General features: G+C 43.9%; 1 protein-coding gene across 1 annotated transcript in view; it reads right to left on the bottom strand.

Annotated features, from left to right (window-relative positions):
• COL26A1 (collagen type XXVI alpha 1 chain) overlaps nt 1–15,167 on the bottom strand; it is a 170,008-nt gene that overhangs the window by 138,720 nt on the left and 16,121 nt on the right. The window contains exon 2 of the mRNA XM_051635773.1: nt 8,738–8,860. Coding sequence (XP_051491733.1) covers nt 8,738–8,860 — 123 coding nt within the window. The remainder of the gene's footprint in view (nt 1–8,737; nt 8,861–15,167) is intronic.

Raw genomic sequence — 15,167 nt, forward strand, 5'->3', positions numbered from 1 at the left:
GGTAGGTAGACCTTCAGTGCTTTTTCACTGAGAGACCCAAGGCACAAAGACTTTCAGTGTCTTGCTGAGGGGTCTCTCAGAACAGCTCTGGTGAAGTTAAAGAACTGAACCCCAGTCTCCTGACTCCCAGTCCTGGTGTTGGACTCAGGACATCTTTCCACACGTAAGCCCTGAACCATCATTTAGAAGTTCATGACTCCATCACTAACACCACAGCTGGACTGACCTTGAGATGAAAGTCTCCAGCCCTGTTACCAGTGTCCAGAGCCAGCTAGTCTCCAACCACACCGTGATTTTAAAACCATGTTTCTGCCAACACCAAGATGTTAAAGCTCTCTCAAACTTCATTATGAAGTGTGGAGAGTGCCTTGAACCAGACTGGAATCTTGGCAGCAGTTCTGTGTCGGGGAAGTAGCTACAGTTTAATCCTCAAACAAGCGAAGACTTCTCAGGGCATGACAAACGTGGAGTTCAGCTGTCACAGTCTACCACCCACCCTGAATTTCCTGGAAGAGTCCTGATGTTTGCAGCTCTGTTCAGCATCGTGTACTCAGGCATGTTAAGTGGCCCCAGCTTGCTAGCTCCAATTTGCTCTAAAGTTGCTCTGTTCTTCATATTCATAGCATTGTTTTTCCTCAATTGTGTGACATGGCACCAAGGTCTGTTGTTACATAGATCATCACGTCACATCATGCAGATTTGACTGCCATTCCAGCAGGGGAACAAAGAAAATTCCTTTAGCAAAGCATCACCACTGATACCTGAAGTGTTGCAATTGAAGGAGCCATGAACACATGGAAAAAGGAGAGGAAGAGATACCTGTTGCATATCAGAAGTCTCAGAATAAAAACGTGAGGAGAACACAACAGGATTGGTAGCAAAAAAGAGAAAGCCTTTCTCTTGAATGCTACTCAAGCCACAAACACTATCATAGACACCTGCAAAACCACAGGATGAGAAGAGGTTAGGACGAGATTCAGTCTGCATCTCTGCTTCCCATACAGCCAGAGGATGTGCTCAGCATATACATTCCCCTTCAACAGAAGGCTTCCAGGCACTTCACAGAGAAGCAAACTACCAGGACCTGCTGCTCCTCTGCAAGAGATAGGTGTCATTTACCGACACATTGGGTCCCAGAGAGTAGGGCAAAACTGAGGAAAGAACCCAGAAAACTCAACTAGTGGCCACTCCTGTTACTAGATAATTCAAACAAACACCCAGTTGTCCTTGGAGGCTGTTTGATCAGTGTCAGACAAGCTGCAGGAGCTCATCCATAAGGAAACATCCTTTGGAAAACAGTCTCTTGTTTAAGTGATCGCTCAAAAAGTGGTGATTTGGGGAGGGAGTAGGAGATGACTAACTGATTTGGGAGCATGAAGCTAGAAATACTGGAGATATCAAGACACTCTGAAGGATGACAGCCAACAAGCCTCATGCCTCAGCACACAAGGATGTGGTCCCTTCGTCTCCAGAAAGTGTCACTGAACACAATAGCCAGACATGACAAGAAAGGGAAAGGGTGTCACCTTCTTGGAGCAAAGCCTCAAAAATCAGGTCAAAGAGAAAGACATGATCTCCGCCATGACCCAAGCAGGACAGCCTGTCACACACAGGAAATACCTTCCCCCTTAATGGATTCCCCCTGCCCTTTGACACTTACAAACAAAGCTGTTTGTACTCCAGGACCACATGAGAGGAAAGGCGTGAAACTCATTTTCACATCACAAGAGATGGTTTTGTTAGTGTGATTCATTCAGCCATTGCAGTTTGTGCCCGAGGAGACCTTGGTGACCTTCAGAGGCTTCTATTCATTTTTTACTCAACTTCCAGGTTGAAAGTTTCAATATCATTTACTGGTGGTTTTCAGGGTAGCAAGAGGAATGAACTTGCCTTTTTCACTGGCAAAGAACCTGGAAACCAAAGATCCCAAGTTTTCTTTTACCTACTCATCTCATGGCAGTCAAGTCGCATATCAGCTCAATCCTCTACATATAACTGCTGTGTTGTCTTTTGAACAAGGTCAATCCATAAGAAGTGCTACCTCTGCATTAAAAAAAGATCAGAACAAAGCTCATGGTAGTTTCTTGAGTTTTTTGTATCTACAGCCTGATTTACAGACATGCCAAGAATCTAAACTTCCCCGTAGAAAATCAAAGTGTTCTGAAATCACATTTCAAATCAGACCTACGCTCTTTTATTTTCCTGAAGCCCCAGCTCTTCCAGCTTCCTAGCACAAAGGCAGTAGGTTCCCAGGGAACAAAGTAAACAGAAGAGTTTCAAATATGCTCCTGCAGACACTGGACCAAAAACAAAACCTGCAGCTGCAGGAGTATTGGAGACCACTGTACATGTCCTGCCTTTGCCAAAGGGGAGGAAGAGGACTCTGTTTAATTCTGAGCATGTCTGGTTTGCACAACTTACCAAGAGCCTAAAATCCAGAAAACAAACTTATATACCTCCCTTCTGAAGTTGTACAGAACAATGTTTTACAGTCTCTCGGCCCCCATCCCCCCCCCCAAAAAAAAAGAGACCAAGACAGATATTTCCATGCCAGAATAATAATCAGCTCCTTTCTTTATTAATAACTAGATCTCAGTGCAATTGCAGAGAAGCACTGCACTTCCCTACCAGCAAGAAGGAAGAGTGCCCAGACAGCATGTCTGGGCAAGATCAAAAGGCCTTCAATTAGCAGCCAGAGGACTGTGCATAACCTAGGAAGCAGCTGGCCCTCCACCTGTGCCCAGCCAGCAGCACACATCTCCCCTTCTGAAAGCAGGGCCATCCATATTGATCCCAAACCTGAAAACACACCTTTGTGCTACAGCTCAATCCCTTACACACCCAGAACCTCCGCCTGTTGTGTTCACAGGGGCACTGTTCATCCTACATTTATATTCCATATGTGCATGGGAGAGCAAGCATCTTTTTCCAAGCATATGACTCCACATCTTGGAAAGGAATAAGGGAAATAAACACATAAAAGAGTTTGTGTGTAACAGGACTTCAAATAGCAATCCTAATGCACTGGAATAAACTCTGGGATTTATTATTCAATTGACTAGAGAGAATTATTTCCCTGTGGCATTACTACTTCTGAAACTGAGGAGAAACATAAGCTACAGGCCAATCTCTTGGGTGATAGATCCTCAGTTTCTCTTACTGACCCTGTAGCAATAGTCTTCAAAAGCAAAGACCAAAATGGATGAGCCTGCAGAATTCCTTCTTTGTTATTCTGCAAACTAGCTTGTAAAATCCCTCCAGGAGCAGGAATGTGCTCAGTTTAAATGAAAACAACAAAAACAGAAAACCCAACATTCAAAGCCACCGAACAACTAGAATGATCCATGAAAGACATGTAGCCTGCTTTTGTTACCAATGCCATCAAAAGCACAAAGCATTTGTGATAAGCCAAACCAGCTAGAATACCAAAAGGAAAAAAATGATGCAATGACTAGCAGTTGGAAAGGGCATCACAGCCCAGATTTGCTGTGTTGCTAGGATGCTCTCCCCTTCCATCTCTCTCACCTTTGAATGATGTTTGAAGCCGACAGATGAGTAACTTTGTGTTTGGGGCTTCAGTGACTCTTGGGAGAGTACAGAGGCCAGGAAAGCCCATCTCTGCACAAACCAGCTATGGGGAATCTCCAGATTCTCTGAAGTGAGAACGAGCTGCAGAGACAGGATGCTCAAAGGCTAGAATAGAACAGTTATGTGACCAGCAAGTACAGCAAAAAATAGCAGGATAAAAACTCACACAACCTGGGAACATTCATTTTTCTAGGATGAAAGAACTACATTCATTTACCTCTTCAGATATTAATTTGTTGACTACAACAGCAATACACAAATACCCTAGTCAAAATAAGGCTGATTTTGGCCAATTAGTGTATAGAATCATTCTCAAAGTCACAAAACACAGTAAGACAAGACTAGTACTGTTCTCATCTTTGAGGTAAGGCAGCATCACTTGACAGAAGGCACAGGGAGCCATGAAAGCTGCAGAAACTGAGCACTGGTCTTAAATCCTTGCCTGGCCTTTGACCCTTCTCTGTGAGCCTGAGGGAGCCGTGTGTCCTAAGAACGGTAGGATCATGCAATAGCCTGCAGATGCTGAAGCAAAAGGATTGCTCATGAGGGGTTACAAATCAGATGCTTGGGTTTACTGGGAGCTGGCTGAAACCATCCAGGCAGCAGAGTCTCTGAGATTAAGTTGCCATTGAAACACCAAGCTAAAGACTTTATCCCTTCCTTCAGACAGATAAATGGCATGTGATTTTTCTAAGTGCACCAGGAGCTTCAGCCAGACTGCTGGAAAGTTGCCCGTTCACTTTGTAACATGACAAAGCAGAGGCATATCCTGTGGCTTGCAGGAGCTGAAGCCTTCACTACACAAATGGAGAGAGTTCAAGAATAGATCTGCTGAGGGAAAGTCTCCAGCCAAGACTACTCTAAAGTAACTCAGAACCCAAACTAAATAGAGTCTGGGGTGGAGAGCAAGAACTGAGCAGCTCATCCCATCCCAGCCAAGATGACAACACTCCTGCAAGAAGTACAGCTGCCAGCTTCCCAAGAGCAAGTGAACAAACAGCAAGGACATCACACGACTGAAGCTGCTAGGCTAGGGAAGCTCAGATAGTCCTCTGTCAAAGGTTTGACCCTGAGCCACAGTTTGTGCAATAAGGGAAAGAAACATAACACGAATGAATGGGAGACAGGAAATGGATTAAATCCTTGTCTGGCCACACTGATGTCTGCTTGTAAGCAGAGTCTCTCTAACAGAGAGCCCCTCTCAGCTGTCACCACGAGGTTGAAAGATGCCTTTTCTTTTGGCTGGCGTCCCTTTTGCTAGTGAGCAGCCTGATAACGGGTGCTGGCAGAATGAAAGCTCTCCCAGATACGGTTGACTCCCTTTAAACAAGGAGATGAAAACAGTTTGCTTCAAGTCACAGCTGGGAGAAATACTATAAAGCCAAAACAATGCCAATGTTTTACCAACATTTTGCATTGCTTACAGTGAAGCGTAACATTATATGAACCTGGCTGTGCCCCCCCATCCCTGCAAGCTCAGGCACCAGAAATCTCACTAGAGAAGAGCAGGAGAAGGCCAGAAGACCTTTAAGTTTGACTTTTTGACAAAAGAAAAGCAACTATATTTCTATTACCTGAATCACAGGGATATGGAGAGCATGAACATTTCTAACCACTACCAGACCTGGAGCCTGACGTCCCCAGAAGCTGAACTTCTAGAACCTCTGAAAAGACAGAGCTGCTGGTAGAGAGAAAAGTAAGGAGGAAACAGAAACAATGTTGGTTGATGGTAATGAAGCATTAGCCTTGTGAAGCATTCTTGCTGGACCTATCACATAGAGTAGATACAGTCAAGCAGGCACTCATTAAGGACTATAGGCAAAATAGAGAAGTTCTTTCATATTACAGGTACACACTCAAGGACCAATGACGTAGAGATGGTGTTTAGGGACACAAGGGATTCTGTGCTTTCCTGTGAAGCTAGTGTAAGCCCTCTTCTGTGTTTTGCAAAGGAGAGAATCCTATTTGGTACTAGAGTCAAGCTGCTTTTCCCTACTGAAGGTATCTACTGAAGATACCCTGACTTAGGATCTGAGAGATTAATCCCTTGGCCTCACAATGTATCAGGGCTTGCAGCATTTCTGGACTTCAATCCTGCAGAAACAGGATTGGCTGAAACATGGGTAGAGGTGTCCTTTGCTGTTAGTGAGAGCCATGGCAGCAAAGCAGCAACCTCATGGGCTCAGGTTCTGCCATGCCACATCCATTATTCTCTTTTTGGGAGAAGTTAGCTTGAAATACAAGAGGTAACATTTAACCTAACTACAGAGCAGTTGTCTTCACCCTGCACCATAGACAGTGTACTCATGGCAATTAAAAAAAAAAACAAACAAAAACAGATTCCTGAGAAAACCAAGACAACTCCCAGGCAAACAGCAGTGCCAACCAAAGCTTTCAGACATGCTAAGATAGCTTTTGGGGTTCGTTTTTTTGTTTTGTAGGTACAAAAGCACTCTCAAACCACTAGTTAGGGAAAAGGGAAGAAATAAATAAATGAATTATGATACCTGGGTCTAGTTTTCTGAACTTTTCATCCTCTATAACAATTTTCAGAGACCTGTCAAAGGAAGTTGTGCAGCGTGGTGGCTGGTATGAGCTTGAGCCCCTTCAAAGCCAGCAGAGAAAAAAAAAAAAATATATATATATAATTTGCAGGGAACTGCACTAGCAGTGATGAATAAAAGAGGGACTCAACTGTCCTGTGACGTCAGGGGCTGTCTCTCATTGCTATCCTTGGGAGTTTTCATATGAAAATAGAAGATGGTATTCACCTGAGCTAGGAGAGAGACTGATGTTTCCTAAAGAGACATTACTCATTGTGGTAAAAGAGGGTGAAAACGACAACAACAAAATAGTTTAAAAAATTAAAACCTCAGCTTTACTCTTAGAAAAGAGAAAGCCAGTTGTCCACATATCCCTAGATGCTGGCAACATAATATTGATAGGCTGCTGCACAGGCCCAGGAAATAAGACCTCAACTGTACTGCATGACTCAGGGTTACCAAACACTGCTCACGATAGTTACATGTCACTAAAGTCATCATTTTCTGTGGCTACTTTTCATTCTGTTATCAGAAATTAGAAAACAAGCAGCTACTTATAAAAGATGTCTGGGATGGAAATAACTTATCTAACAACCCACTCAAGTCTCATGACCTCAGTGGCTTTGACTTCATTCCTACTTGTTCTTGGGGCTCTCCATTTCATACAGTAATGGTACTGAAGATGGTTAAGAACCAGCACATCACTCGTGCTTTACCTTTGGTTATAACTGGGTGGCCTCTAGCATTTGTTAGCAGCTTTTTGGAGGTTCTTAGAGAGAGGTCCAGAGTCTCTCTACTTTATGCAAGATTGTCACACAATGCACGATTAGAGGACAGACAGTAGAGTCATTTCCTCAGAAGCCTTTTGCTTCGCTTGCATTTCCTCCCACTTGCAAAGGGAACAGAATATTAATGTTCTCTTGTCTCTTCTGGTAGGTCCCTTCATGGTGACCATCTTCTAGAAACTCAGCTCCTGTCAGCTAAGCTTTCACCAGCTGAGATCTTAAATATCAATAACCCCAGCTTCTTTCCATGATATTTTCACATAGAAAAATCGAGAAGTCTGCTGCCATTCTGCATTGTCTCCAAACAATTGGATTCGTCAGGCAAATGAACTAAACTACATTTGAAACTGAAAATGTTCCATGAATAACAATGTCACAACAGCACACACTACTCCTAAAGGCTCTGGGTTAACAATGTAAGAATCAATGTACATGAGTAACTGCAGGAGCCCACAAAAAGGATTTTCACCCGTTACACGATCAATTGTTTGAAACTTATGAAACTATAGTTATGTCAAAAAGGAAAAATAAGCAAGATTTTTGGCAAGTTTAGGAGACTAGGTGAAAGCTCACAAGTTTCTAATGACAATTATGCACGTAAAGTCTGGGAAATTAAAAAGCTTGAACAGAAGTTTGGCCATGACAGCATAAAATATTAAGTGTTTCAACCACAACCTTGCATAAAACAAGACCAAAGAGACACCAAAGCAGATACATTACAAGTGAAAAGAACTTAGACTGACCAGTGGCCAAGTAGAAACTGGAGAAGCAACCCCGGTAACTGCCACATGGAAAATGTGAATTTCAGATGAAGAGGTGCAAGAACAGATTGGGAAGGTGGATCTCTGGGTATTTAAGTGGGTACTTCAACCACATTCTGGCTGGGTTATCAAGTACAAGGAGACCTCAGTCAGTGCCCTGTGGGTGAACCGGTAACAATAGCAAAAAAATGACTAAGCTTTGTAAGCTAAGTTATGGGCTTGTCTACATGGGAAATTGTTATAGAAGCTAGGTGTAAACTTAGAGCACAATGGTTTTCTTGCACCAATTCCCAGATGGGTGGGTAACACTATTCTGCTCTGAGAATGTCTCTCAGAGAAGGCAAAGCTCAACAATACAAAGCCACTTTGGGTTCTGAAAGGTGGTTACTGGGGATAACTATTGGGTTTTTTTCTTAAATGTAGGTCCCAAGACTGTAAGGGATTGAAAGGAAAAGTCAGCTAATGGCAGACCTGGGGCAAGTTTTTGACCAGTCACTGTCTCTAAGCTTTGTGTCTCCTCCAGGGAGAAGGGACACTGTGCTTTCATGCATGTCTCTAAAGGACACCGAGACGCAGAAGGTAAGAGGTGCTGTAAGGAAATTCCACTCCAAAAGGTAGAGGATCTTTGTCCATGACCAGCTGCAAGGAATCTGATCAAAGCTTTCCAGTGCATGTGATCAACACCACCCTTAACAACCTGAGCATGAGGACTCAAAACCAACAAGCCACATAGTGCCATTGGTCCAGCACCCCTGCTAACCCTCTTCAGTTACACTGCACCATGTTGAACTTCACATTTATTTAGCTTCATGCCTGACTAGCAGCAGCCTCCTGTGTGGAGGAGTACAAACTGGCATTATAACCTAACCTAAGCTTTTTCCTGTAGCTTGTCCCTTACAGTACACTTACCTTCATGTTTTATTACTCTGCAGTGACATTCTTTAGTTCCATTCTTTAGACCCATTGAGCTCAACCTTCTTTGTATGCAGTACTTAAAAGCTAACCAAAGTCATGAGAAATGCAGGAAAACTTGGGCAACATGAAACATGAAGATCTTTACCTCACTAAGTTGGCACAAGGTCCAGGCCACCGGCAGCTCTGATAAACTCGCTGGATCACCGTTTCTGACCCATTCTGCACTTGGCAAGAAACTGTCCGTGTGACCGTGTAGTGACACCAGTGCCTGCAGAGAGAAAGGACACAGTTAGCCCCAGTAAGACAGCAAGCTAAACCAACACGTATCAGACTGCAGTAAAAACAGACAAAGTATCTGGGGGTGCGGTTGTTTCTTCTGCCAGCCATAGCTAGGCTAACTTGCAGTCTTCATTTCTCACCCCACCCTCTCCTCCCAATAGCTGCAGAAAGATTCCCAGCTTCTGCCAACCTGAACCACAAGAGATCCAGCATCGCCTCTTGCTTGGTCCTCAGAGGCCAGAGTTTTATAGTACATAATTTAGCTCTGTTAGTTATCGTAAACAATAGGATTTTAGGAAAAAAATTAAAAAGGAAAAAAAAAAGTGTTCCAAATCTCCTGATAGTCAGTTCCCATTGTACTGGTCTTAATTTCATCCTGCTCATTATGGTATCATTCCCCAGCCTCCTACCATTCTGAACAACATCTGAGTTGGAAAATTCTGCTTTTTGTGTGGTGGGGCTCATTGTCATCAGGGCTTGAACAATCTGGGTGCAGAAAAAGTCATGTTGCTGTCCTGGTGAGCTTACAGTCTAAAAATGTGCAAGAGAAAATGCAGGGGAAGGAGGGACAAGAGTTTTATGCTGTTTCATAAGAAAAGAGTGAGACAACCTCATCATAAGGCAGATGAGAAGGTAGGATCTGCAGTATCAGCCCTGGCAATCAGGACCTGCAGACCCTTTTCACCTCTCTGAAATGTTTTTAGGTTCCATCATCATGCTTGAGGGGGGAAGGATACTTTAATTTTCCCCTTGCAAGCATCATTCATATTTGCCAAACACTGGTTCACATTTCTGGTTTCGTACCTGAGCATACCGAGCAGGTCTGAGAGCCACTTTCCTACTGACTGGGGATCAGAACCAGGGTCACTAATGGAAGACTGAGACACCAGCTTGTGCTCCAAAACACAAACTGCTTATGTAAGCACTCCCTGCACACACAGAATAATACTGCTCCTCATCCATCCAGAGCCCCTAGTACAGTTGCATGCTTCTCCAAGAATCACATTGACTCCCAAGTCTTGCTTACCTAGAATCAACCTACTTGCACAGCTGAAAACAGGCATCCCCTCCTCCTTACCTAACCCACCTTTCCCCATGGCAGTTTATTTATTTATTTATTTATTTTTCCACAGTATTTGCCATTTACAGCATTTGGTGCATTTTGTTTCCTTTCTGTATTCCCTTCCTATCTCCGCAGGAGGCTCCCTGCTCTCTGGATAACTCTCGTTTCCATGAATAGGAAGAAGGCGTGCCAGCAGCTGAGCCGAGCGCTGCAAACCACAGGGAGCAAGCTGGGGCCAGCAGGCTGCTCACCGCACCTTCGGCACAGCCGGAGGGCTGAGCTGGGACACCCAGAGAGAGGGTGGCTTTCCATCCAGTGCCTTCAAGCCCATCAGTTGTGTCAAGGCAGACCCACGCAGCCGTCCCTGCAGACACTGCTCCTGCTCCCAGTGCAATTCCTGCTCCACTTGCAGGATTCCTCATCAGGAAGGGTGGACTGTAGTCACATCTCAGGTGAACCCCCGGCTGGTGGAGAGGCCTTGAAGAACCACTTCTCTGATTTATTGAGGATCTGTGGTCCGTATATAGGGATCAGCCACCCTAGTACCCAAATGCCTCTACTAACACCTACATCATAGAACCAAAGGGCAAAAGAGGAGGAGAAAATGTAGGATTAATGAGGCTCCATCTCACATGATGGCAGCAAATCCTTTAAGAGGCTCAACACAACTTCTGCACAAAGTTTAAGGAGCAAAACTGGAAGAAACAGACAAAAGCTAAAGACCGGAAATGTGATAATTTAAAGTAAAGGTTGCTGTTCAGTTTCACATGCACACATGATGCAATTGTCCATTTTATCCATCCAAGCCTTAGTTATAGGGTTTGTGCAGTCAGGCATTGCTGGGCAACATCTCCTCCTGCCATGGGAGCAGCCAGTTGAGCTTGGAAGAAAAAGCAGCCAGGAGAAAGGGTGTGTATGACAGGAACAGGGGAAACCACAGCTCTCTCTAATTTACCTTGAGCAGGTTTCTAGCACAGTGCTTACAGCCACAACACTTCTGCACAGCCTCAAGGCAAAAGCATTTCATGTCAAGAAAAACAAATGGCATGTACACAGAACCTGAGAGGATAATGGCATAAGCATGTGTCCTAAAATTATGAAAAGCAAACCTTCTCATTTATATGCAATCAGAAAAGGAATTGGTCCTGCCACAGGAGAGGCATGAAGCAGTAGCATGCAAACTAATCTGTAACAGAGCATGAAGGGAAATTCAGATTAACGTTTTTAAAAGGAGCATAATTATTGATGACTTGAGAGCCTCCCTTCATGTTAAGACCATTTCCTGGCTTGTCAATGAAATCCAAACACATCAAGTATTTACACATGCTATGCTTTAATGGTTATGTAGCTTGTATGGATCTCTCTCTGGCCTTTTCCCATCACAGAGTCATCTGGGAAGAAGCACTGTTTCCATGCTGTGGAACTGGATTATCCTACACCAATTATTTCACTCTAATACTGATTTTGCTGGGCTGCTGAGACAACCTGCCCCACTTTCTCAAGTACAAACAAAGCACTTCTGTGTCAGATTAAAAATAAATTTAAAAAAGAAATCAACTGCACTCTGAGCAAAACCCTCCATATCTGATGCTGAAACTAGAGAGTTTCATATTCCTGAAGGCAAATGAGGTGGGAAGGTGAACAAAGACGAACACCACCACACACCCAGCACAATGCAGGAGGCAGGTGTTGGAGGCAGACTCCACAATTGCCAGAGGGCATCTGGCAGCCTGTCTGTTCTGGTTCATGTATAACAGCAGCTCTGAATTACAACTCTAACTTGTCTTTAGATTTCCCTTGCCCAGACCCAGATTTAACGTCATCTTGCTCCTTCAAGGATTATTTTCAACCAGTTTGGGAGTTTAGTGCTACATCTGTGGATGTGGAGTTAAACAGGTGGCACTGTGTAGGCTGCCTATGTAAAAAAAAAAAGCAAGAAAGGCTGATTATTTTAGGCCACCTACAAAGCTGCTTTTGCCAAGGCTTTCATTCAGTGGGTGCTGCCAGGATGCACACAGATTTTTCTCTCCAAGCGAGTCCAAAACTGCTGTGTGAGTAGGTGTCTCATCTTTGCTCCACCTGGTCCTTGGAATAAACTGTTAAGGTACATGTTTTCCCTTGCAAGTCCAAGGAACCTGGCAATCATAATTTCTACCTTGGAAAAGCCCTTCTTGGACATGAGATGCCCTGGACAGACCTTGTTACACTCTAGTGACAGAGCCTTAGGCAGCAGTCAGAAGTAAAGGTCACACACTACAGTGCACAAGACACTGCTTCATGCCTGCACAGGCTTCATGCACAAGAAGCCTGCACATCTCTGTGGGGAGAAACACAACACTTTCCCAAGTTCATTTCTTCAGGTGACCTGCTCAGGAACCTATCAGAAAAGGAAACAATCATTAGAGGAAGTGAGAAGCTTCCCCAAGGTTCTCCATTCATTGTTTTCCTTGCCTGAAGCCACTACCTTGGTTTGCCAGGCTGAGCAAGGCTGACAGCCCATGGCAAACTAACAGATGCTTTGCTCAAATCTAAGAACAACCTTCCACCTGCTTCAGCAGGAGCATCAAGAGTGCAGTAACAATGATAAAGTGCCACAACACTTGTCACCTCAGCATTCTCAGGGTCTTCTCTAAAGTAGAACTACCACAACATGGATCCCAAGGGCAGAAAAAGTGGCCACACCCCAAAGATACTCAGATAATCAGAGATGAACACAGATTTCTCTAACTTAGCTCTTTAGCAATAGATGGGTTTGGTTACAAAAGTTACCCAGCCAGGAGGGAAAGGTCCACTCCCATTTGCAAAACATCACACTCTTGGCTTCCAATAAATAGTGTAATTTTGATACAAATACAAATTTCAGGTGTTTGGGTTTTTTACTGTGACATAGAAGCAGGTGAGACTGAAAGACAGGAATACAGCTGATCATAAGATGCATTAGGATATACAGCTTGAGATTCACTGTAGATATAATAGCACAGTGACTATGACAGAGACACAAACAAAACCACCCCAAGATTTCCCTTTGCAAGCCAAAAGTCAGCAAGAACAGCCTTCAGAATGCAAGCAGGCTTCAGACAAAGTGATGAAAGGCCCCATCATGGCTTACAGAGATTATAAATGACCCTTTATATTATATACAGATGGTAGCAAGAAAGGTTTAGGACTTTACTGGCACGCATCCAGGATGGCAGAGAATATATTACTGCTTATTCAAAAAGAATATTCCAGCCAAGCTAACAAAATGATCCAAATAGCAGCTTCTTAAGGGCTGGGCCTGTTGGATCTCATCAGCAGCACATTTAGCACAATGCCCCACAGCATCTCATGGAACTGGTCTTCCACTGCACTTTGCTTGGAGGAGCAAGTCTCACTTGGTCCATTTTCCCCAGCCATTTCCATAGAGACACCCTCCTCTCACCCCCTATTTAATTTTTTGAAAACTTTCATGGACAACTGAGCATCTGCTGACCATGGCCTGCAAGCTACTGATTTAGACAGTTTCGGTCCAGGGCTATAGACCAAGTTCTCATGTTTTGATCACAGCTGACAACATGTCATTGCAGAGGGAAAATGAGTGTTGATGCCAGCAGATATCAAATCATACTTACTGTGTAGGTTCAGGATGTTACTGTGGACATTCCTGGCTAACTAGAAAAACAAACACAGTAGTTCACCTCCATTTGGAGATACTCTGAAAACTACTATTCTGAGCTTAAACAGACCCTTCCCTCAGCAGATGTGGAGACAGAGTTGCCTGCTCTCTGTGCACTCAGTGTGAGTGGTGGTGCATGACTTCAGGAACCTGGACACAAGAAAACCTTATTTTCCAAGGGTGCACAGAGCAGGCTGAGAGGACCTGAAAGGGCAGCTAGACTTACACACAGAGCTTGAGCTGTGTTTTGCTTCTGTAGGCAGATGCCAGGCATGAAGCCATATTCTGCACCCAACCAGCTTTCTGAACCTGCTGCACCCCTTGTCAGAAGGATGCACAGTTCATTCTTTGGAGGTTCTGGACATCTGTACAGCCTGTACTACTACAGCAAGAGAGAAAAGGGACTGCAGAGGGTGGAGAAGTGCAAGATAATAAATACTTGAGGTAAAATACTGCAAGTTCCAGAAGAGCCATATACTCACATATCAAAGCTTAATTCCTGGCTTGCATGAATGAATTCACTTAGAGAAATCATTTCACAGGTGGGAAGACAATGACAGACAGCAAGTTTCCTGTTCCCTTCATCTCACCATCTGGATTTGCACATTACTGTTTCCTATGCCCACCACTCAAAGGATAGGTAAGGGGTCCCTCCAACCATTCCGCCACTGTAAATGCTTAGAAAGACACACTACATAAAACTTAGAGCCATCCCCAAAAGCGACATTTGCTTTTTTCCTAGTCCAAACTGCTGGCTTTTATCCAAGCTTCTTAGACTCCTGGGGGTCCCTGGAGGACCTTCTATCTAGAGAGTTTGAAGAGAAAAAGCCAACTGGTTGTTAGTAGGCTTCATTTCACTGGACAAGTGATCACAAACTGAACAATGTCAGAAACCACTGAGCTGAACTGATCAGGACTCAGCAAGTAGCCTGTTTAATCAGGAGTGTGCAACTTGAAAATGAAAATGGCTACATTCTTGCCTAATAACTTATTTCAGTGGGATGACAGTTCAGCTCAACACACAAAACTGACTTGCTGCTGTGCCCTGCTAAGGACAGACCTACAGCAGGCAACACCTACCACATACAGGACCTTCTGGCTGACGTGTTCACTGGAGTGAAGGATCTGGCTACAACTCTACATAACCATGGACATAGCACACCATGCTCCTACCAGCATGAAATGCTGCACTTTTCAGCAGAGACAATCCTACAAGTTTAGGCTGTGGGCAAAGCCTCTTATTTTGTTGTAGAGCTAAGTAAAATAGAGATAAAGCGTGGGTTTAGTACTTTCAATGAAAGCACATGCCACAGAGTACAACACAAAAGCTCAAACCACCAAGACTTAACTGGTCAGGACAGAAGCAATCAAAGACTTTCTGGAAGGGGAAAAAAAATCCAAACAAACAAACAAGGCTATTCACAGGATTGCTTCATCAGCACCTGTTGCATTTTTTTGGCCATGAATTGACCCTCCCCACTCCCAATAAGCATTACAGAAGTCTCTCAATAAAGTTGGCATTTCTGATGCTTGTGATTTGCCTTAAAACTTTGTGCTGTGTAAACAACTGCACTGAAT

Source organism: Apus apus, chromosome 18 (assembly GCF_020740795.1).
Source record: "Apus apus isolate bApuApu2 chromosome 18, bApuApu2.pri.cur, whole genome shotgun sequence".
Taxonomy (NCBI): domain Eukaryota; kingdom Metazoa; phylum Chordata; class Aves; order Apodiformes; family Apodidae; genus Apus; species Apus apus.